This window comes from Channa argus, chromosome 10 (genome assembly GCF_033026475.1).
Source record: "Channa argus isolate prfri chromosome 10, Channa argus male v1.0, whole genome shotgun sequence".
In the NCBI taxonomy this organism is placed as follows: Eukaryota; Metazoa; Chordata; class Actinopteri; order Anabantiformes; family Channidae; genus Channa; species Channa argus.
In genome coordinates, this window is record NC_090206.1 from 24,086,473 (window position 1) to 24,110,799 (window position 24,327).

At 40.3% G+C, this 24,327-nt stretch overlaps 2 protein-coding genes across 4 annotated transcripts; one reads left to right on the plus strand and one right to left on the minus strand.

Annotated features, from left to right (window-relative positions):
- The first annotated feature begins 40 nt into the window (after positions 1-40).
- Positions 41-8,746, plus strand: LOC137133784 (nuclear cap-binding protein subunit 1). The gene is made up of 23 exons (XM_067517701.1): positions 41-222; positions 1,554-1,642; positions 1,905-2,005; positions 2,088-2,244; positions 2,338-2,445; positions 2,657-2,778; positions 2,960-3,029; positions 3,262-3,477; positions 3,747-3,844; positions 3,947-4,010; positions 4,123-4,233; positions 4,560-4,624; positions 4,704-4,766; positions 4,858-4,932; positions 5,307-5,410; positions 5,552-5,674; positions 5,966-6,068; positions 6,267-6,360; positions 6,474-6,577; positions 6,729-6,846; positions 6,939-7,079; positions 7,500-7,613; positions 8,141-8,746. The coding sequence occupies exons 1-23, from the start codon at positions 189-191 to the stop codon at positions 8,252-8,254; spliced, it is 2,388 nt and encodes a 795-aa protein (XP_067373802.1). The 5' UTR covers positions 41-188; the 3' UTR covers positions 8,255-8,746.
- On the minus strand, positions 7,023-23,421 carry slc49a3 (solute carrier family 49 member 3). Of its 3 annotated transcripts, XM_067517703.1 has the most exons (11): positions 22,986-23,421; positions 18,729-18,887; positions 16,468-16,684; positions 15,605-15,681; positions 14,082-14,219; positions 13,049-13,165; positions 12,719-12,871; positions 11,943-12,100; positions 10,882-10,985; positions 10,152-10,325; positions 7,023-7,161 (listed from the first exon to the last, which is right to left on the minus strand). In XM_067517703.1, the coding sequence occupies exons 1-10, from the start codon at positions 23,145-23,147 to the stop codon at positions 10,168-10,170; spliced, it is 1,443 nt and encodes a 480-aa protein (XP_067373804.1). In that variant the 5' UTR covers positions 23,148-23,421; the 3' UTR covers positions 7,023-7,161; positions 10,152-10,167. The 3 variants fall into 3 exon arrangements, with proteins under 3 accessions (XP_067373804.1, XP_067373803.1, XP_067373805.1); XM_067517702.1 differs by lacking the exon at positions 7,023-7,161 and having other exon boundaries at positions 8,461-10,325; XM_067517704.1 differs by lacking the exons at positions 7,023-7,161; positions 22,986-23,421 and adding an exon at positions 20,016-20,756 and having other exon boundaries at positions 8,461-10,325.
- Between the last annotated feature and the right edge of the window lie 906 nt (positions 23,422-24,327).

Sequence of the window (24,327 nt, forward strand, 5' to 3'; positions counted from 1 at the left end):
TGCACCTTCCGGTTGACCCTCTCCCAGACCCGGATGTGTCTCACTTCAATGCGACCGCCTTTTATTTTTCAGCAGTGGTAGCGGCCAGGCTGAAATATCCAGAAGCTAGAGTAACTGGCTTCAGTATTTCGGTTCGTGTTCATTTTCTCGTCGAATTGTTTTATATTTGTAGCGAAGCGGTGTGAAACATGTCCAGGAGACGGCACAGCGATGAGAATGACGGTAAGTGCACGTTAGACGTGTAGCGGCAACTAATTCATACGGTAGGCTAACAAGTGGTGCTAGCTAACATTAGCGTGTTTTTGGTAACGTGAATCGTTGGATCGGCGCATCAACGCAGGTTGGCTGACTATATTATAAGAGCAGGTTTACATAGGAATTGCCTGTGTTAATCAAAACATGCACACACTTATTGTGGGTCCGTATCTATAGTTGCTGTGCGTTGAATCGAGACACAAACTGTTCTAGAAGAGGAATTAACCGGTACGCGTTTACCGTTAGCTAGCTTAACCAGTGAAAGGTTGGTCAACTTGGGGGCGGTAACCACGAGCAAACGTGTTTTCATTGCCTCGGAAGTTCTGTAGTGATCCTTCAACATAACCTTATTGTAAGTTTACCTATTGAGAAAAAAGTTTAAAAAAAATACAAATAATAATAACTCACAATATGCTGCTTTACAGAGCCAACGTGAAATTATGTATTCACAGTTTGTCATGTCTGCACAGTACCGTTAACGTCGCACCTTATCCAGAGGATCTGGAGCAATAACATTATTTCGCTAGATATTTTATTAGACTGAACGCTAAACGGCACCATGGGAGACAAGGTGACATCGTGTGGAGGCGCCTTGTTTTTTTTTTTTTTTAATAACCAATCAGTCTGGTGCCCATAACATCTAAACACGTTTGTCATGTTGTTTTCCCATTTTGGATACAATGACAGGGGGCAAAATCCTCAGTTCTTATCAGACTGCAGTCAAGAGTTTCTATAACTTGCATGAGGTCACAGTTAGGCAAACTTTAGTCTAACCAATTAGTAACCTGCCTATTCATTGCAACTCTTGTTTCACCCTTCACTGTCAATCGGGCTTCATGTGACTATTGTTTTCTCATCATATTGAAGTTCTCTGCTAGTCAGCTTGAAGGGGTACATTGGCAGTTTAGCAATGCACTTCCATAAATTCAGAGAACCTGAGAGACAGAAAAGGATCTGTCTCAATAGAAGCAGTTGATCCTGGGGTTTTGAGATTTCTAGCCCCTATTATGCATCCGGCCCGAAAACACTGGAGTGCAACTCCGCAGCATCTTCACATACCATGTCTCATCCAGGTCATCATAACACCGAAATGTAGTTCTTTTAAATAGTGAACAGACGAGATTATTTATAGCACTGTTTTTGCGAACTAGCTAGGGCTCTCAGTGATGAGTAAACTAGCTACACACACACACACACACACACTCTTTTAGGGGGGATTTTTTTCCCTTTGCTCTCTCATCAGATGATTCTTGTTCAATTCACTCTGTGATTATTGTGTTACTCTTTTATCCTTCCAGGAGGTCAGGCACATAAAAGGAGGAGAACATCAGAGCCTATTGAGATTGAAGACCGCTTGGAGTCGCTGATATGTCGTGTGGGGGAAAAGGTAAAACTTAGTTAACTCTTGCTCAGTTTAATGACCTTAGAACTAGTACTGCATCAAATTAATATTTAATTAGTAATTATTCTGTCAGTTATTTTCTTGACTAATCAGTTAGTCGTTTGGTTCATGATACTGTATGGCATAAAGTTCAAAACTATCAATCTCCGCTTCATTTCTTTAACTTAACAGTATTGTTGAATTGCTCACCTCACAGACAATTTTTAATTAAATGCTGAAAATGCTGAAGTGCTCATGTCTCCTATAGAGTACATCGTCTCTGGAGAGCAACTTGGAAGGCCTTGCAGGGGTCTTGGAGGCAGATCTTCCAAACTACAAAAACAAAATCCTGCGCATTTTATGTGCTGTGTAAGTTTACAAGGAATTTTACTTGTCTGCTTTAGAAGTAATCAACGTCTGAAATTCTCACAGGTTTGTGTTTTGTTGACAGCGCTCGTCTGCTACCCGAGAAGCTGACTGTATATACTACGTTGGTTGGGCTGCTGAATGCTAGAAACTATAACTTTGGGGGCGAGTTTGTCGAAGCCATGATCAGACAACTCAAGGAGACGTTAAAAAACAACTTGTACAATGAAGCTGTTTATCTGGTATTCTAACATTTTATTAGCAACAGACATACTGGTCCTAAAAGCATCAGTGTGTAGCACTGTGTTATGTATTTAAATGTCTTTATTTTGTAGGTGCGATTCCTGTCGGACTTGGTGAACTGCCATGTAATTGCTGCTCCCTCTATGGTGGCCATGTTTGAAAACTTTGTCAGTGTTACTCAAGAAGAGGACGTACCACAGGTGGGTAGGAGGTGAAGGTGTAATTAGCAAGCACTAAATGAAAGGATGTCGTCATATCTGATGAACTGCTATGGCTAAAATAATCGTAATTTGAATGCACAAGCCTATATGCAAGATGGTGCAGAGTTGAGTTTAACACCATCTGAAATTTCATGTTGAGGTTAAGTTGTTAAGTACATTTTGATTTAAGGGGTTTTATTCTTGTCCTCAGGTTCGTTCAGACTGGTTTGTGTATGTTGTTCTGTCGTGTTTGCCCTGGGTCGGTAAAGAACTTTATGAAAAGAAGGATGTTGAGATGGACCGTCTCCTCAGTCAGATCGAAGGCTACCTCAAGTAAGATATTTCCTGTTTTTCTTCGTCTATAAATGCAAGATTTGCTTGGTCTTTTGTTAACTTTTTGTTTTGTTTGTCTTTCTTAATTTCTGTGGGCTCATTTATCCATTTCTTACTTATTCAATATCTCATCACAACTGTTTGCAGATTCTTATGTTGTTCTACACTTTATATTTTTCAGGAGACGAGTAAAGACCCATGTCCCAATGCTGCAGGTGTGGACAGCAGAGAAACCTCATCCGCAAGAGGAGGTGAGACTTCAAGCGGTGCTATAGTTTTGTTGTTGTTGTTGTTGTTTTACAAAATAATTTATCACAAACCAAACAAGGGCTTTGGATGAATAAGCCTGTACAGGAGCTTGTGGCGTGAATGCAGTTGTGCACTTAATCGTTCCTTGTCTTCAGGAAACGGGCTGCTATTGATTGTGATCCAGGAGCCAGGTTGGTGTTAACGTTTGACCTCCTCTCTCTATCCTCCTCGCAGTACCTGGACTGCCTTTGGGCCCAGATTCAGAAGCTAAAGAAAGACCGTTGGCAGGAGCGTCACATCCTTCGTCCATACATTGCCTTTGACAGTGTACTTTGTGAGGCCCTGCAACACAACTTGCCTCCCTTCACTCCACCGGGCCACATGCCTGACGCCCAGTACCCCATGCCAAGGGTTGTGTTCCGTATGTTCGACTACACTGATGCCCCAGAGGTACATTTTAAAAGTAGTAATAAACATATGTACATATAGCTAGTTTTATTGGCAAAGGTAATAAAAACGTTACAGTGTGATGTGTGACCACTCTCCATGAGTTGGTGCATTTAGATCCTATGTTCATATACAAGGTGTCACACCATCACTTGGAGATGCGTTGTGGGTTGTACAGAAGCAGTTTTGGAATATGTAGAGACACAAAGCAAGTTAGTTTACTGTGTTTTAATTGCATTCAAGTTCACAAATCTTTCTCTTATTGTCCTCAGGGGCCCGTTATGCCTGGCAGTCATTCAGTGGAGCGATTTGTCATTGAAGAAAACCTGCACTGTATCATCAAGACTCACTGGAAAGAGAGAAAAACATGGTGGGTGGCCACCTTCGTCAGACTGTCCACCTCAACACTTTCCTACATGTTTAATTGCTTACACTGGCATTTTTTTCCTTTTTTTTTTTTTTAACCCTTTAGTGCAGCCCAGTTACTCAGCTATCCTGGGAAAAACAAGATTCCACTTAACTACCACATTGTGGAGGTACGGTTTAGCATTAAGACAGATTTGGGGGGGGGGGGGGGGGGGGGGGGGGGGGGGGGGGGGGGGGGGGCAGGCATTAAATGCTTATACTAATGTGAATGTTGTCTTTCAGGTGATCTTTGGAGAACTTTTCCAGCTGCCCTCTCCCCCTCACATTGACGTCACCTACACCACACTGCTTATTGAACTCTGCAAACTGCAGCCAGGATCATTGCCTCAAGTTGTATCCTCTGTTGTTTAGTTTACATCGAAGTTTGTCCGTTACGACAGGTAAAATCTCCACCACCCTTATGAAATTGTTTTACTTGTTTTCCTCAGAATCTGCTGCCCAAACTGAATCAGGGAAGGGAAAACTGCAATGTAAACAAGAGGGCTGTGGACCACACGATCTCAATGGGACGGTTTTGAAACAATATTTAATCACCGGTTTAATTCAGCTGATAATGGGGTGGTGATGAGTTCTGAATCACATTTAAAGTAATTTAAAAATGTAGGCAAATGAAAATGCTTCAACTTTACAGAAACTTTGCCTTAACACCCGTCTGTTAGTTGGCCCAAGCCACAGAGATGCTTTACATGAGACTGGACACCATGAACACCACCTGCATAGACAGGTAACCTTTAAACACATTTTCATGCAGCACGAGAGAAAAGCTCCGGTCCTTGATCTAACGCTGCCATTTGTGTTTACAGACTAATCAATTGGTTTTCTCACCATTTGAGCAACTTCCAATTTCGATGGAGCTGGGATGACTGGTGAGTGAGTCCGTCATGGACACAAACAGTTTTCATAGTGGCTACGCATTGTCCACAGTTTAGAATTTTGATGTGCGTTACCTCTGTAAAGGTCTGACTGCTTGACTGTGGATCTGGAGAAGCCAAAGCCCAAATTTGTCAAAGAAGTCCTGGAGAAGTGTATGAGGTATTTAAGCGTCGTGTTCTCTATACATCTAACTAAATGTTTAGTACATTTGTATTTTCATTCTTGTGTTGTGAAGCAAAGTAATACATTTGTTCAGGTTATGGCTGGTTTTAAGGCAAGGAAATATTTAGTTTTTAAAGGAATTTCATTTTTTTTCCTTAATATAGAAATGGTTCTAGAAAGTAGATTGTGTCGTGCAGATTTACTTTATTAGATATATTGCTTATTTTTTTCCCCTTCAGTGTTCTCACTAATTACAAATGCCTAACGTAGAAGTAGAGCACGTTTCCCCGTCATTCATCCTAACACTTTGTCTTTGTTCTTTTAATCTGAAAAGTCTCTTATTGAATGAGGGTTTGCTCATTTCCGTGCAGACTTTCCTACCATCAGCGGATTGTGGACATTGTCCCTCCAACCTTCTCAGCACTCATCCCTGCTGACCCCATCTTCATTTACAAATACGCAGATGAGAGCGCTTGTAAGAAAAATGAATCTATCTTCTGCTTGTTGCTTACGGCTTTGCTATAATTATTGATCCTCTGCAAGATGTATATAGTTCCACATTTTCTGTAACTGCTGTACTTAAAATGGTAAAAAAAAAATGTTCCCCACCTCACAGCATCGTTACCAGGTTACGCCGTGTCCATCACTGTTGGAAACGCCATCAAGAACAGAGCGTCCAACGAAGAGATTCTTACTATCCTCAAAGAAGCGCCCAACCCCAACCAGGAAGATGATGATGGTGAGTGTCTTGCATATGAAGCCAAAACATACTATGTATTTAAAGCACTTTTATTAATCACTTGCCAAAGGACATCACAACTTCTTTGACAATTCAGAAATAGTATTTGTAATTGGATTTCTTCATTATTACCACTTACAAATGAAAGTTTACTTTTTACACATTCATAAATTGGGTGGATGATCAGGGAGAAATGGGGGATAGCATTTGGGATTCATTTAGTCTTAATTTAACTGGTAACACACTCGTTACTTTTATTTTGTGTGTGTCCCCTAACTTTGCATCCTACAGATGTTGGGGAGAGCTTCAACCCACTGAAGATTGACGTGTTCCTGCAGACTCTTCTCCATCTTGCAGCCAAATCCTTCAGCCACTCTTTCAGTGCCTTTGGCAAGTAAGGCATCTTTTTTTATTTTTTTTTCCTCTCCAGTCTAACAAAAAATACAACATACGTATGCCAGAAATTTGGCTTTATCTGCCAAGAATGGGTGTTGTGGAAGTTGTAAGATTCCGCAGCCGTACACTGACCATAAATATAAAACCGGTCAAATTACATATTGATGCCGTTCACACTTGAGTCTAATTCCTCCAGGTTTCATGAAATCCTGAAGACCCTGGCTGAAAGTGACGAGGGGAAGCTGCACACCCTCAAAGTGATTTATGATGTGTGGAGGAACCACCCCCAGGTACAAACAAACCCTTAAGTTAGATCAGAGGTCTTGTCATTTAGAGCAATGTTGTGACTTACATGTGGAATATTAGCATTCGAAACAAAAGTTTGGTCTTTGCTGCTTTATAGATGATTGCAGTATTGGTGGACAAATTGATTCGGACACAGATTGTGGACTGCGCAGCTGTTGCCAACTGGCTTTTCTCTCAGGACATGGCTCATGAGTTCACCAAGTAAGAGTAAAAAAAAATGTGGAGGTTTTATATATTTACACATTTTCTGTACTCAAATAAATACAGCAGAACCAGGACATGTGATCTGTCTTCTGCTGTTATTTATTTATGCAGTGTCTGAAAACTAAACAACTTTCTTACCCTCATTTAGACTTTACATCTGGGAGATACTGCACTCGACCATCCGAAAGATGAACAAACACGTCCAAAAAATCCAGAAAGAGCTGGAGGAGGCAAAGGACAAGCTGGAGAAACAGCAGCATAAGAGGGTAACCCTTTCTCTCATTGTGGTCGGCGTAAATTCACTTGTTAGGAAGCATGGACGGTGACATTGTTTGTGCACGTGTTTGTGTGCTAAAAGAAGGACAGCGGTGACGATGAGGACATGGAAAAGAACAGCGAGGATGAGGAGGGTCAGCTGGAAGAGCAGATTGAGAGGCTACAGGAGAAGGTGGAGTCAGCCCAGAGTGAACAGAAGAATCTCTTTCTCGTCATCTTTCAGGTACGGAGACGTCTTGTTTTTTTTAGTATTTTGTTAGATCCCGGGAACAGGCTGTCGAGTTTCCCAGAGCAGCCGAGCAAACCTAGCAGATGAATGCAAAAAGAAAACTCACTACTCAAAAAAAAAAAACTTAACAGGAAAGTTTTTTTTTTTTTTTTTTTTTTAAATACTGGAAGTTTTATTTAGACAACTGGACAAAATGGCAGCTTCCCTCTGACTAATCAATAGTCTGCAGTATTCCCACGTCACCTTTTGTGCTACAAGTTAGAGCTGCTTTAACAACGGCTTCTCTAATACGAATGAAAGCTTTTGGTTTTGCGGTAAATACGATGTTTGATGTTAGTTAGTTCCTGCAGTACCATGTGATAATCCTGTTTAGCACAGCTGTAATGTGCACACCTGTCGTCTTTCCTCCCTCAGCGTTTCATCATGTTGTTGACGGAGCACCTGGTTCGTTGTGAGACGGGCAGCGTCGACATCAGCACGCCCTGGTATAAAAACTGCATCGAGCGACTGCAACAGATCTTCCTCATGGTAATAAATCTCTCTGCACACAGTCAGAGCATTTACATAGACTAAAGTGCCAAAGTTTCGGTAGAATTTCTCGAAAGCGCATTTCTGAATTCAGGGCAGGGGGTCAGGGAAACCTGACTCTCCCCAGATAAAATTCTGTCAGTGAATGTTTACGCCTAACCAGGCCCGTGTGCTTCCAGACAGGAATACACAGCATAGTGAAAGGAAAGATTAACAAGGCCCAACTGAAAATTTCTCTAACACAAAGTGCCTTGTAGAAGTTTAAGCAAGTCACTTTTCCCTGCAGAAGTTTTAAATTCAGACATTTCCCTTCATTAATCAGCTGCACGGATCAAACTGATCCCCTTTTTTTTTTTACTCCCCCCATTCTGTTTTGACACACACACACGACGGGAAAGTCAGAAAGCCGCGTTTTCTGTCAGCATGCAGTTAAACTCTGTGCCGGTTACGTCAGTGCATGTAAAAGCAGTCAGTGATCTGTCTTCGTGTGTTTCCTGTCTGACGTGCTCGTTCTCCCTGCCCTGCAGCACCATGTGACCATCCAGCAGTACATGGGAACTCTGGAGAACCTGCTGTTCACAGCAGAGCTGGACCCCCACATTCTGGCTGTTTACCAGCAGTTCTGCGCCCTGCAGCTCTGAGACACAGATGCGTACACACACACACACACAGAGAAAGAAAGAAAAACCTGAAATGTGTACATGTGATCACACAGTAGCTGTGCTAAACCTACACATGGGAAACTACCAGCTCTTGCATCAAGAATCTCATTACACTTTTGTTTTTTTTCCCCTGGGATGTTTGCTGCCACAGCAGCTAAAGCTGACGACAGTTTTCAATGTAGGAATTCAAACAGGTAGTTCGTATTCCACAGTCGTGTTTTTTTTTTTTTTTAAATTTCAATTGTATTAACTTTGGTTTTCATTTTTCATTTTACCATCCTGCTTGTAAACTTATGAATAGATCTTTTTAAAACTGTTTAAACTGTCTGAGTCCAGATGGAGCTAAAGAAATGATCATAGGAAAGTAGATTTCAGGTCAGCTCTGATTCTGAATCTAGAGAGCGCTCTAATTTTTTTTATTTGTTTTATGTGAAATTGGGGAAATGATTAAAACCTTCCAAAGTCTTTAAACCGCATGAGTGTTTGTCATTTCCTTCACCTCTGACTGCTTGTCAAACTTACTATAGTGATGAGTGCAAATGATCTGAAAGTGTGCACACTGATCAAATATTAAAGAAAACATTTTTATTAATGACAGTTTAAGATTCAGAGGAACCGTAACTTTGATTCTACTTTACTCTACTACATCCAGAAATGCATCAATGGACAGACATTTAATTTGCAACAGTTCTGATGGATTGATAAGTTGTTTATAGGTAAAAACAGCATTTAACTGAAGTTCAGTAAAATATCCTGATGAGGCTGTGCAAAAAATTGCATATGAATGTGTGGTTCCTTTTTGTTATTTGCATTTTGTCAAATGCATTATTGCACAAAAACCACACCTCTGTGTAAGGCTTATCTACAATCCGGAATATAGAGGCACGAATACAAATTGTCTGTACATAAGTTATTTCATAATACAATAAGACACCAACTAAAAGAATGAATAGTGGCATAAGCGTGGTATTTAGTTTGGTTCATTAGCACATTTGGACTTCAGACAGGGAGCTGCTCTCCCACTTCAACACAGGTCTGAACATTATAAATGTTTTCAGGAACCTACAGATAATATGCATGGAAATGCAGTAGATTTAATGACTTCAAACGGCTCCAGGCCGTCTGTCCCTGAGAAAAAAACAAAGCTTCCGATATCACGGCTGTTCTCAATACAGTTCAAAGCCCAGCCGTGATTTTTGTTTTAGCTTAGCATTTAGTTTGGCGATTTTTTTTTTTTAAAGAAAAATAAAAAGTAAGAAAAAATAAAGCTGAGTTGACTGAGGAAATTAGTGACACTACTTCATAAGCTGCTGCTGATGGAGTTTTCCAGAGCAGATTCTGTGATGAGACACGAAGCAATTTCCAAAGTAAATGTAAAAAGATGTAACATGGACATTTTATACGTGATATACAAGTCAAGTAAGGTAAAGGAGACAATTCCCACAAAAGTTTCACTAGAGGCAGCAGTTGCATACTGATTTTGAGGATATTATTTGTGTGCGAGTGTTTAGGTCTCTAATATTTCAAAACCAGTTTCCCACCAGTGACGTCGCTCCGCTGCACCAACACTGTCATTTAGATGGAGAACAGAGCTGTGTTTGCTTCCTCTCCAAATGTCTTATTCAATGCTAAGATTTGTTAGAAAGTATCTTGGACAAATCCTTAAAATGCAAGTTTTAAGTCACTATACAAATATTTTCCAGATAACTGAGCTTTTTTAACAATTATGATTAAAAAGCAATCATCAAGTTTCTCCTTACTGTTTTTTTTTTTTAAATGTACTGCATAAAATATATTTTCCATTTAACAATGGAATAGTAGCTACAGTACAATCTGCAGATAAATATAGTGGATGATTTCCTGTTAGTGATCACACCTGTAGTTTCCTCTCATCACGAGTCCGTCAGCAGGTTCTTCGGTTGCCCACTTGTCGCTGAGCTCCCACAAGTTGCTTGTTCTTCCGCCTCCAGTCGTCTGTATCGCGTGTTGAAGAAGAGGACGAAGAAGCAGGTGAACAAAGTGCACAGTCCTGCCAACACCAGCATGGGCACTGAGGGAGAGAAACTACCAGATTAAGATATAAATCCTTCAATGATTATTATTATTTTTGGTGTGAAGCTTTAAACCTGTGAATTTATTTGTTCAAAGAATTAGTTTTTAAGAAGTTTTTGAAATTAAAGAGTTTAATTAGACCAGTAATGTCTGAGGGAGCCTGGTACAGGACAGCAAGGCTTTTTAAAAGGAGGGAAAACTACTTTTGATTTTGACTGTTGGGAAAATTTAAAATTTTGTAAACATAAGCAATAATAATGTCAGTGTGTGTGTGTACAGCCAAGAAAATATTCACACCCAATACTTTTGTAAATACGAGATGTCAAAAATTGGAAAACATTTTTACATTATCACCATCATGACCAACAATAAAAAATAAACTGGGAATTTAAGATTAAAGATGCTTAGTGCAGGTATATCTCAGTTAATATCTGAGCGTGAAACACTAGAAACCAACTGCTGGTTGTTTTCAGCACTTTAATTAAAAAACTAAATCAAGAAATCAAGAGTTGACAGGACCATTTGAAATCCCCCCGAGGTTTTACGTCTCCCACCTTTCCAGCTTAGGATTTCAGCCCCGCAGGTCGACAGAGGAGAGTCGGCGAGCCGTACAGTAAAAGCCTGAAGGATGAAGACGTAGAGGACAGACAGTAACTGTCTGAAAAAGAATCACAAGGAAAAACTATCACTGAAACGTCAAAATCCAATTTAAATAATGTATGATCCTAATTCTGTTGAACAATTTGGATTTTAAAATATTGCAAAATGTAATACCTCCACTTATTTTGATGGACAGTTGTGGTAAATGTTCCCACAGTTTCTGTTTTGCCTACTATGACATGAATCATAAAAGCTCTCAATTTCAAGCAATAATTTTAAAATTTTCCGCCCGACAGTAACTTCTTAGAAACACAGGTTAATGCATTTTATTGGGACTTTTCTTTTGGTCATTTTATCCAAGCAATATTTTCCCATTAAGCTTTTTTTCTTTTTTCCCCAATTAATATATAACATAACATAATTTCAAAAGATTTATATTCATCAATTATTTATATTTCATTGTAATTCAAAGCAGTTTGCCCAAAAACAGTCCAGTCTTAACTAGTAATCGGTGTTTTATAGACTGATATGAAGTTTCTCCACAATATTGTATAATTAAAGGAAGAGCTTGTTCCATTCAAGTCTATTTTAAGGCCGTTTCCCGTATGAGCACTGATGGTGTCCTGTCGAGTTAAGGAGGAACTTTGACTTTAGCTGAGTTGTCTGCTCCGTCTATGCTGCAGACAGGGACACTTGGCTGAGCTCTGTCCTCGCTGAGACAGAAGAAGCTGCTCCACAAGTTTATTTTCTCATAGGTGTCTTGAAGAATTCATACCCGATAATTTCAGAACACAAAGATTTACACTTTTGTGCTCTAGTTAAACTTCAACAACTAAATCTGCACTGTGAGGTCATTTCTTTATCGTCCCAGGTACCGAATCTTCGTGTACCATTCATTTCTAACCCACCTTGCGACACGTGGAGGCACGTTTTGCAAATCGACGCACTTCTGTGGGCCCACCCTTCAACACCCCGTGGTGTGTGATGTATGCATGCTGTGCTCAGACAGTGTTACCCCGATATGAAGAGGAGTCCGGCTGACGTGGCTTCTCCGACCGGATACGAACACTCCACAGAAAGCTCCATGGCCACCGGGTAAATGGAGAAGACAAAAAAGCCAAAGAGAGAACAGATGGTGGCCACAGCGGCTTTCTGCTGCGGCATCAGAGAAACCTGACCGAGGGACAAAAGACAGAATATCAACAGGAGAGGACATCACCTTTAGGAATGTTTGATCAAGAAGTGCTATGTGTTAGTTAGTGGAGCTGTCGTACTGATGAACTCCTAATGGAATTTCCACATTTTTGGCATGTCACAAAAATCTATAATGTATTTATTTATAACCCGACAGATTGTGGGCAGGGTTTGATTCCTGTGGTGCAGCAGTTCCCCAACACTCACATCTCTGTCAGGAAATGCAAATGTGTCTAGTTTAATTTAGCAGCAGCTAAAGACGAAGGGTTCTGTCTGCCAACATTTCTCCGCTGGACATATTTATAAATTCCCACATCACATTATACACTGTCCACTTTATTAGGTACTTTATCTGCCCAATCCAACACAGAAGCTCTACTATTACTGCTAATAATCACTAAATTGCTAAACTTGTTTTTTTTTAAAGTTATAGTGATTTCAAAGACGTGTCCTTAGGCAGAACAATAGACACTAGTGAGTTAGTTTAAATTTTGATCAACCTTGCAAAAACAGGTACTATTTACTACAAAAAAGGTCCTAATGACCTTCATAAAAATATACGCTGAGCCTTGAACTATTCCTGTCGTATGTTCTCACCACTGAGAAGGCGATGGACGCCAAGGCAGTGAAGCTCATGTTGACCTTTGTGACCTCGATGAACTTCTTCGTTTTGTCAACATAGAGGCCCAGAGCACCAGCACCTACGACTCCGAACACGATGAAGAGAACGCCGCACAAGCCAGCGAAGTCCTGCAGGGTAATATTTGATATATGATCAAACATACAACATCACAGAACTTGTAATGGAAATTGGTAATTTTTTTTAATGTAATTGTGGATGGTGCGTCTGTGCTGCTTTATTTCCTCGTGCTATAGATATGGATTGTTCCTCAGGGGAATTAATATCTCATGCTGTAGTGTACTTACATTGCTGTATCCCTGCACACACAGGATCTGCACTAGGAACATAAAGAAGCAGGTGAAAACAGCAACACCTGAGCCGAAGCACAGCAGCAGGACGAGGTAAGCTTTGTTCCTCAGTAGCTGCAGAGGAAACAAAGCGGGTTAGAAGGAGACATGTCCTCATGGGAAAACAAGGTCACTGCTGCAACCGCATTCAACATGGGAAATAGAGATTTATCACAGACAAGACAAATTGAAGGATGCAACAATTGGGCTACAAATAAAAATGTAAAAGCACACAAAAGTATGGAGTGGTAAATACACTCAAACTGTTATGGTGTTCACTTAAAACACTTCCTCCTTCCTCATCGACCGTCATTCCGCCTCCAAAGACTGGAGTTACAACCAGAGGGTGCAGTGTAAATGTTTCTGAAAAAGGTTTCTGGGATTGTTACGTATGCTCAAGAGTCTCAAACAAAAAAAAAAAAAAAAGACCACATAGTTCTCTGCCTGGGTTTAAACACAGGAACTTTAAAATGTCAAGTCGGCAGAATGGAAGGAAGAAAATCATTTCAGGTGGAGCAACTTGGGAGCATTCAGTTGTCATCAAAGATGGGGTTTTTAGCCTCGCCATGTTATTTATGCATTAGCTGCTTATTTCTGACGGTTACAGTAAACACGCACATCAAAAGTACGGTTACTTTGGCTGGAGGCCCGGTTCAGCCTCTGAGCCACAAAAAAGAAAAATGTTCTGTGGACCGTTTAGCCAATTCATTAATGTACTTCTCCTCTCAAAATGTTCATATTTAAAATCATATCAAAATTAAATGCCAAGTTATTGTAACAGTGGTGACAATATGACGTCTCATGCTCCAATGCAGCCTCAGTTCAGGATTTGGACCTGTTAAAAACTCCATCATTCTAAATACAAACATACCTGACGTATCTGTACTTGCTGGTCCAACACAATGAGCAGGCAGTGACAGCCTCATCTCACTCGTCTCACACAAATACAAAGCACAACATTTTGACACTTTGTGCACTCTTGTCTACTTACCAGTTTGATCCCCTGGAAGAATGGCTCCGAGCCAGAGGACTCGGCACTGGCAGACGGCGGCGTGGGGGGTACGCTGCTCCGTATCCCCACTGTTGTTAGGCAACAGATGATGCATGCGGGCAATGCATAGACAAGCAGCTAGAGAAGGTTAAACCCACATAATGTGATAAGTGGAGGTTAGCACCTTAAACACAGTTTATCAAAGCATCAAAGCTCTAACAGCTCATTCTTTTTTCCAAAAAATTAAAATTAAATAAAAAATAAAAAAAACTATTTTGCTGAATCGAATGGTCTGAACTTTTTTAACGCTTTTCTTCCTTATTGGTACCTAAAGTGCTTCACACTGCTTCTTCTTAATTACCCATTTGTACTCACAATCTCACACACACACACACACACACACACACGGTGTGTTGCTGGCCTACATTCACTGGGAGCCACTAAGTTGGATTTAGTGTCTTGCTCAAGGACGTTTGGACATCTGAGAGGAGAAGTCAGGAATCGAAGCAACAATCCTGGGATTGGGAAAGAACTGCTCCACCTCCGAAGCCACAGTTAGTTAACATTTGGCAACATACACCCAGTGATTATGGAGCAATGTCAGCATTTGTGTTTTGTCTACCTGATAAATCCTGTGTTTACTTTTACTCTTAGCTGTTGTTTGTTCTTCTTTTCTTTTCAGCTGTTCCCTTTCAGGTGTCTCCACAGCGAATCATGTGCCTCCATCTAACCCTGTCCTCTGCATCCTCTTCACTCACACCAACTAACTTCATGTCCTCCCTCACTACATCCATAAATGTCCTCTTTGGTCTTCCTCTAGACCTCCTGCCTGGCAGCTCCAACCTCAGCATCCTTCTAACGATATATTCACAGTTTCTCCTCTGAACATGTCCAAACCACCTCAATCTGCTCTGACTTTATCTCCAAAACATCTAACATGAGCTGTCCCTCTGATGTCCTCATTCCTGATCCTGTCCATCCTCGTCCCTCCTAAAAGGAACCTCAACATCTTAAGCTCTGCTACCTCCAGCTCTGCCTCCTGTCTTTTCTTCAGTGCCACAGTCTCTAAACCGAACATCTCTGGTCTCACCACCATCTTAAATCTTTCCTTTCATTCTCGCTGATACTTTTCTATCGCACAACACACCTGACACTTTTCTCCACCTGTTCCAACCTTTCCTGCACTCGCCTCTTCACCTCTTTTCCACACTAACCGTTGCTTTGAACCTTTGACCCTAAGTACTTTCTTGCCTCTGCTCCCTGTAACGAATGTTTGCTCAGGTGGTCTAAGATATTGACCCACCTTCTTTCGATCACTTTTGTGCTTGTTCACCACAGCACAGTTTGTTGTTAACCTCCTTGTCCAACCACAAGGACAAGAAGGCAGGGAATGGTTTGACCCATGTCCAGAAGTGGAGTAGAATTCCAACTTAATAGTCAGCATCTAAAGGTCGCAATCTTACAACTGGTCTTCTTACTATTGTAAAAGTTCCAGTACTGAACACCTCAGTAGTTCAACTCACCAGGTTTGGGATTTGTTGAGGGGTTTGAGTCAGCAGAGGAGAGATGATGTTAGTAAGGACGATGCCCAGGGGATTGGCTGAGGAAGGGAAAGAGAAGTGTAATTGAGAGTGTGCACACACAGGAGTTTGAGCACTTCCTGCATATAATGAAACTGACCCAGGTTGTGCATTAGAAAAAAACGCTGAGCCAACATCATGTGACGCAAGTGTTTTACAGATGAAATTGACATTCAAGTTGAAGATCAGGGCTTTAAGCGAACTGTTTCTTTTCATCAAAATGATATAAATATTTTAAGAACATTACTTCATATAATTTCGACAAAAACATTCAAGTCTATATTTAATCGGGTCCTATTGTTCCAATGAACTTTTGATGAGTTTTCCCAAAATTCACAAGCTGCTCTCATAAACTCATGTATTTTTATAAAAATTAGGAGTAGATACAACGGTACACCCAATAAACTGCCACACATTTTAAAAAAAGTATTAATACTTAAATATTTTAATTTATTTAATCAAAATTTGCAAATGAACACCTGGTTTAAAACTATTGGGTAGTTATTTTCACATTAATACTCTGCTCAACAAAAACGGAGGTGATTTCGATGTTTGGATCTTTTGCTCGTCCTCTCGATTCTAATATTATATTCACACAGCTCATTCAGAGATGATTCAGCTAAATTTGCTTGCTTACTGCCTTTGTTACTCTGCTGAAGAAGACATTTTCAAGAAGCTAAAACATTTGTTTTTTTTTCAAGAAAAGAGAGAAATGTACCCAAACAAAAGCTCATATGAAACATCTGTAACTGTATACAAGCCAAAAAGAGTCACCCTGCTCTCAGTACAACAATAAAGTCACTCACACATAGAGGTGATCATGTTAGCTGTGGCCCGCTGATGCTCAGGAAACCAGAGTGCTGCCAGCTTTGTGGGGGTGAAAATGATGAGGGGCTGAGCCGTAGCACCAAGGACCTGACCAAAGACCACTACTGCGAACAGGTCTTTAACACCATTGCCCATTCGTGTGCCCAAGAAGCGCAGCAAGGCTCCAAGCATGTTCAGCCAGGAACCAAGAATCAGCTGAAAGGTAAAATGGGAGGGACAAAAAAAAAAAAAAAAAAAAAAAACTGTAACAGATTCTGGATTTTTACAGGTTTATTCTTTTTGGTATTGGGTTGTTTGGCTCTCTCAGGAAGTTTAATTACTTTATTTTCAAGGAATAAATGACTGTACCTATATGTAGAATAGCCAAAAGCAGAGAGGATGGGAAACGGGATGGATATGGTTGTAAAGGTAAACTAGTAAGTAAACATCGCTATTGAGGTAAACAGCAGCAGTTGAAAACGTTGTTCTACAAAGTTTTATTACACCATTTCCGATCATTAACGTTTGTCACGGTCCTTGCACTGACTGCATTCATGCAGCATTTCTCCACCTTAGAAAACAGGAATGTCAACAGTCAATGTTCTCCTCTCCATTTCATGTATAGCAGAGAACTTTCCATTACAAACCTGATAAATCTCACAAAAGCTATCATTTTCAACTTATTTCTGTTCGTCCTCGTTTGTCTTCATTTGCTTTATTTGGTATCCTCCCATCTATTAATCAATCAAATCATTTATTTTTAAGCAAATGGTTTGTACCATATGTTCGAGCTCCAACTTATTACAATCCCAATTCAAAACAACTTGGGACAATGTGTAAAACCTGAATAAAAACAATAGAATGCAATGATTCCCGTAAACCCATATTGTACTCAACAGAACATAAAAAATGTTTTAACGGTTGAAACAGACATTTTACCCATAATGGAAAATATTAGCTCATTTTGAAATTGATGGCAGCAACACATCTCAAAATAATAGAACTGATTGATTTTAACTATTGTTGTAACATCCCCTCTTCTTTTAGCAACTTTCTGTAAATGTCTGGGAAGTTAGGAGGCCAGTTGCTGGAGTTTTAGGAATGTGTGATGCAGGTTTCTAGCTGCTCAACATTCCTGGGCCTTTGTTGCTGGATTTTTCATTTTATGATGTGTCAAATGTGTTCTATTGTTGAAGGGTCTGGATTGCAGGCAGGCCAGTTCAGCACGTGGACTCTTCTCCTGTGAAGCCATGCTGTTGTTATGAATGCAGTATGCGGTTTAGCATTGTCTTGCTGGAATCAGCAAGGCCTTCCCTAAAAGAGACGTCGTCTGGATGGGAGCATATTATGTACTTCTCAGCAGTAACGGTGCCTTTTCCAGATGTGTAAGTGTAAGATGCCCACGCCATAGGCACTAATGCCCCCCTCATACCATCAGAGATGCAGGCTTTTGAACTGTTGGCTGATGACAAGCTGCATGGTCCCTCTCCTCTTTAGTCTGCAGGACACGGCGTCCACGGTTTCCAAAAAAGAATTTCAAATTCTGATTCATCTGACAAAACAACAGTTTTCTATTTTGCCTCAGACCGTTTGAGATGAACTTTGGCCCAGAGAACACAGCGGCGTCTCTGGATTGTGTTCACATGTGGCTTGTTGTTTGCATGATATACAGCTTTAACTTACACGTGTGGAATTGTGTTCTCACATACAGGGATTTCTGTAAGTGATCCTGAGCTCATGCAGCGACGTCCAGTAAAGAATCATGCCTGTTTTTAATGCAGTGCTGCCTGAGGGCCCGAAGATCGTATGCATCCAGCTTGAATATCCCTCCGGTTTCTCTGAATCTTTTGATGATGATACTGTGGATGATGGGATCTTCAGTCTTCCCAATCTTACATTGAGGAACATTTTTCATAAAAAAAACGAATTTTTAGACAGTTTGTCACAGATTAGTGAACCTCTGCCCATCTTTACATCCGAAAGCTCTGCCTCTCCGAAATGCTCCTTTTATACCCAGTCACGTTACTGACCTGATGCCAATTAACCTAATTGGTTGTCAAATGCTCCTCCATTTGTTTTGTTTTTTTAATTTGCAGCAAGTACTTTTCCAGGCAAAGTCTGTTTCAACTTTGAGATGTGTTGCTGCCATCAACTTCAAGATGAGTTAATATTTTCCTTGTGGTACCATGAAACTCAAACCTTACTGTTTCAGATAAAACAAATATCTTCCTGTATAGAAACAAAATGTCGGACTACCTACCGTGAACCTTAGCCCGTGTGTGTCCATCATCCACGTGGCCAAAAAGCTGAGCGGTATGGACACCACAATGTAGACCAGTGAGAACAAGTTGATTTGATCCAGACTGACCATGAAGTACTGGGCAGACTGGTTTGGTACTAGTGCAAATGTCAACCATATCTGTGAACACACAATGAAGATATTTTTTTAGGTTTGTTTTTAAATATCAACTCCGTATAAAACAGGTAAATGCAGATTTAAGGGGGATGTTATAACTGAAATGCACGATTTTCAGCTCTTTCTTCAGTGCTGGCAGTTAATTTGTGACCACAGATGTTCGTTATTTTGATTTAATTAAAATATTACTTTAAAATTTATTATTATTCAGATGCAAATCTATGAATTAGGTCGACCAAAAAGCCCTTTTAATAAAACAATTTACCGATTATGTTGTGGTTAACAGAATTTACAACTGTTAAGTTTCTCCCCTGTATTTTCTTAGTGCTACAGAACGAGCTGCACTGTGCTTTGAAGTGCAGGCCTGGTTTCTTTGTATGTTGTAGTCAGATGATCTGATCATGCTGCTTGAAAAAGGAGGAAATGATAAGACTTCTGCTTGTGCGTGAAAGAACTGGTTTCTGTGATATATCGTGCGTTCTCATATAACACCATTAACATGGAGTCTAGTCAGTTACCACAGGGAACAAAAAGTGACAGTATTATCAAATGCTGCCATTAAAATGTTCCTGAGAGGTGAGAAGACATGAAACTTAAAGACAATATACTGTGATACATTACAATACTGTGATAAACTGACAGTACACAACACAAGTTGAATATAAATAAATTAAAAAGTATTTTTTGATCTTTTTATTTTTTTATTTTATTTTTTAAAGACGTCCACCGCATCACAGCTGTTAATGGCGGCACAGATCTGATGAAGGCGTGGTTTTCAGAAAGCAGAGGTCTTAATGAACCTACCAACTCAAGAAGAAATGTTACATTATCTCACGCATCAAAACAAGCATAGATAGTTCTGAATAACTAAAACTTAAAATCTGCATCGTGACTGGCAACCTGCAGCTGTTACTGTGCCACTCTGGGGACATAAGGCCATCAAGCTTTCAAGGTCAACCACGACAGGAGAAGCTCGACTCAGGTACCCCCCCCACAAAGCTACTAAAGGTTGAGGAATACTTGCCGTTAAGCATCAGTTGTGCACATTGTCAGAAAATGTAATCATTATACATTTAATCGTAATATTTAATGTTTCATTATTTTATATCTAAAATATTCATTTATTATTACCATTTAAAACCTGGATGTGCAATGAAAACTTCTTCTTCTTTTCCTTTCAGGTGTCTTCCCAGCGAATCATGTGCCTCCATCTAACCCTGTCCTCTGCATCCTCTTCTTTCACACCAACTAACTTCATGTCCTCCCTCACTACATCCAGAAATCTCCTCTTTGGTCTTCCTCTAGACCTCAGGATGTACAATAAAAACAAATGGATCAAAAGCTGCATGTATGGCTGATACACCGCGACTGGATCAACCGAACGGTTCAGACCTGTTAACACTGAGATCACCAGAGTCGGTGTTTTGTGGGCAGGGAAGAAAAGCTCACATAGTCAGCTGATTTGGACGCACAATGCCAGGCCTGTTATCTATGGGAAGGAATGCTTGTGAGGCATTGTGCTGGACACGCTGACAGAGTTGACCTGTTTGCAGAGGACAGGACTGAATGTCAAGAAGATCAGACTGTCTGACATAATTAGCGTCCTCTGCAAACTTGCCAACAATATGCAGCTGAATTAAATGCTTCTCAGCTCGCAGACAACAAATATAAAAGGCAAACTCGTATATTAGTGGTCATAGTTTAAATCTAATGGATAATGAATATATTAGGTGGGAATAACCCAAAGCCAATGTCTCAAACATAACGCAGTGTATTAAATAATGAGGTCTTGTAGACGCCAACAGACATCCCCAAATACTGAAGAAAAGGAGAAATTGAGGAAAGCTCCCTTAACTCTAATAAGCACTTTGAGCTACAAATAAGATTCTCTATTAAAATGTCCAATGTCCAATTTTGTCCCCCGTCATTTCCACTGAAAAATGCTTTAAGAAGCGAGCTCTCAATGGCCTGTACTGTATGAAAAACAGCAATGAGTACGGAGAGCTCCCGCTCATTGTTCATGTGGACACCTGACAAGACTTAAAAAAAGATGTCTCAAAAGCCTCCATATTTAATTTGGTCAGCAATTCTACAAAAAAAATTAGAACAATAAAAATAAGATAAATAATTATAAATCCAAAGAAGTGACAGGCAAGACTTAATATGACTAAAAATGCTCCCAGCTTTTAGTACTTTAGTGCTCAGTTACTTAGCCTAGTCTCTAAGCATAGACAAAATTATAGTAAATAAAAACCCTTTCAGTCTAAAGCAGCAGCAGCAGCACAAACCATTTGCTACAAGCGATACAGGTCAATAAACAGCTCTAAATCTCGTTTTTTTTTAGGGAATGCCTCGATTACATTTACATCAAAGTAATGATTTTCAGCTTTTGTTAAAACTGAAGACTGTCAAGCACAATAAAATTGCAACTGTGTAACAGCCCCTGAATCCATAAAGGTTACACAAAAAAGGCCAATAAAGTGGTTTTTTCCTTACTAAAATGTTTGATTTATTTTCTCTTTAAAAGAACAATCTGATTCTTTATGCATCCAGTTTCATTAGTCTTCCCACTTTGCAAAGAAAATCTGGGCGTAAATATAATATGGTTAACACAAATACGTAGTGTCAAAAATCAACACAGAATCAATTTACGACTAAAAATCAATAACCCACCACAAGCACATCCTCACCCCTCAGTAGGGCTGTTAATGTCAGACAGATTGATGTCTAATAGGCCCCATCAGCTGTTATTTGCCTCATCATGGATGACTGTAGACCAGCTGAGCATCCTTTGTGAGCAGGAACACCCGTCCAATAAAAACAATAGCCCCCACATAGAAAACTAGTCCTGTGGGAGGTAGCGTGCACGAGACAGGCACACTCGCCTCCTGGCACACACTAGAATTGGATGCTGAGAATCTGGAATAGATTCTGAGGGAAATTATACCTATTTCCCCATAGATTTACATTTCACTTAATCATAATCTGAACTAACCTTAAGATAGCTAGCTCTGTCTGACAACCCCCGAGTCTTGGGATCCAAGGTTTACTGTAACGTTTGTCTGATACCCTGCTCTCTCACCCAACTTACCGAAAAACGTCCTCCCATTTCAGCCAAGAAGGCCACAGTGTGCCTCTTAAACAACCTCATCAACATAAGACAACTTCGTGGTCCGAACACAAACCTGCTTGGGTCTAAACTCAGACTTGAGTCTGCTATTGACCACTGACCTAAAGAATCGCTGTTGTAATTCTTGTCTGTTCACTGTTTTGGCTCTTTTTTCTGTCATATCAAAGCTGCCTGATACCTTGCTTAGCTAGTACATCAACAATCTTGCTGTTAAGAATCTTTGGCTGAACTAAACCTGCTTGGCTGAGAGATAGTGAACTTTTAGTGAGGGCGAAAGTGCACCGCTGTAAAAGGACGTGAGCATGTTAGACTTCCAACACAATACATTTGAATTCGACAAATCTATATTAGAAACCAACTTACACTGATTTCTACCTTCAGTTGTACTTCAAGAGGCATCTCTACCTGTAATGATCTCTCCAGCCACAACTTTCCCTTTGTACTTTCTTTTGTCGTGCATCCACTTGGAAAAAAGCCAGCAGAACGAGGTTAAGCATATACGTGGCAGAAATGTGTGCGTTCTCAAGGCTTTCGACACTATTTTTTGCCCTGGAGGTCAAATACACATTGCATTGTGACACACAAAGTGGTCAGGTTGGGGTTTGGCCTTACTTCAATTGAAATCACAGTTTTTTTTCCACACTGCACCTTTCTGCTCCTGGCAAACTGTTCTGTGTCAAAGTACCAGATAACAAACGGTTTGGGTGATGTATTTTAAAAGGACGGAAAAAACACCTCTCTTTGCTAAAAGCGGCCGGGCTTCTTGCTTGGGAAGGTCAGCTGTTGAAGGGGGCCAGTGATTGTGCACTGGGCCCCCGATTGCTGTGCTACGCCCCTGCTACTCTCAAAACAGTGAAATCCGGATTTATTCATTGTATTTTTTTCAGTTTCTTTTACGGACGTTAACCAATTTCGTGCATCGTATTACAGCTGTACCACACTGAATCCAATTCGCTTGACCCTGAACTCACCGTGGCGTTGGAGCAGTTTATCAAACACACCACCATCAGGACAAACCACCGTCTCTTGTAGGCTTTGAATCCCAGCACTTTCGTCGGTTCTGTGTTTGGTCGTCTCTGGACATCCGGCAAAAGAGTCTGAACCTCAGATGAGGCGCCGCCATCCTCCTCCATCAGTGTTCAACAGGCAGCTAATTAGCTCAAGCTAAATGTGGACAGGTGAAACCAGGCTCCGACGTTGGCACGGTGCCATTCGACAGTTGCGAGTTACGACAAAGACCTTTAAGTGTCCGGTGTTCTCCCCTGACGGAGTGTGAAGTCAGTGTCAACGGACGCTGGAAAAGCAGTTTAGAGGAGAGTTGTCAAAGATCCCCTTCGAGATTCCGGTTTGGATTCAGGTTCACCGCCGGGAGCGTCGCCGCACCGGGCCAAAGATCGTCTACTGGAAGGATGGACCACTCGGTTATAGTCGTTCATGCAGCAGAGGTGGTGGAAGCACAAAAACTCAGATAAAAGTTTGATTATCCTACAATTAGAAAGGTTTCTAGGCATCAGTTAAACTAAATTATTAAAAACTATGTATTTTAAAATCTGATTAACATTATGCTGCTGATAACATTGTTGTCCAAATCGAGTCCAGTTTTTTTTTTTTCTCCCAGAAATCAAAAATATTCACCCTTGGACAGAACTACACTATCTCAAAAACCGGATTTCTAAGCGTTTCATGTGAAAAAAGAAATGTATTATAACATCAACCTTTAGTTAGAAAGTTAGCTAGAGCCAAAAATCGCTATTACCTGCCTGAATTTGGAACAAAAAGTAACACAAAATGGGAAATACAATAAGTAAATGTTGCCAAATAACCAAATAATAGTTAGTTAAATAATATTTATGTATTGGGTACCAGTGAATGTTGTCTGCTTAAAATCAACCTTTAACTGTTACTTTAAACCGGCAGTGTAATTACATGGAGCTTACATTAGCTAAATGCTAATTTGTTGTAGGGACTTGGTTTAAAAATGGCCATAATTACTGTTGAGAAATCGCATCCAGTATCTGGACTATTTAGAGGAAAGAGCAGAATATTAATACATGACAACAAACAGCTTGGCGTCTTAGATTTTGATGCCAACATTAAGTGGCCGTGGCTTCTTTGATGTTCATGTCTTGTGAACAAATGCTGTTGCATTTCCTGGAGTAATGTTTCCATTTTTTGTTGATTTTACTGAATTAGATTTATTTGGCAGCTGCACTCGTAAGAACACTTGTAGTTGCATATTTATAATAAACTAATAAAGTGCTATCTACTGTTTGTGGTCCACGTCAAGGGTCTATAGTAATACAGATCTTCAAG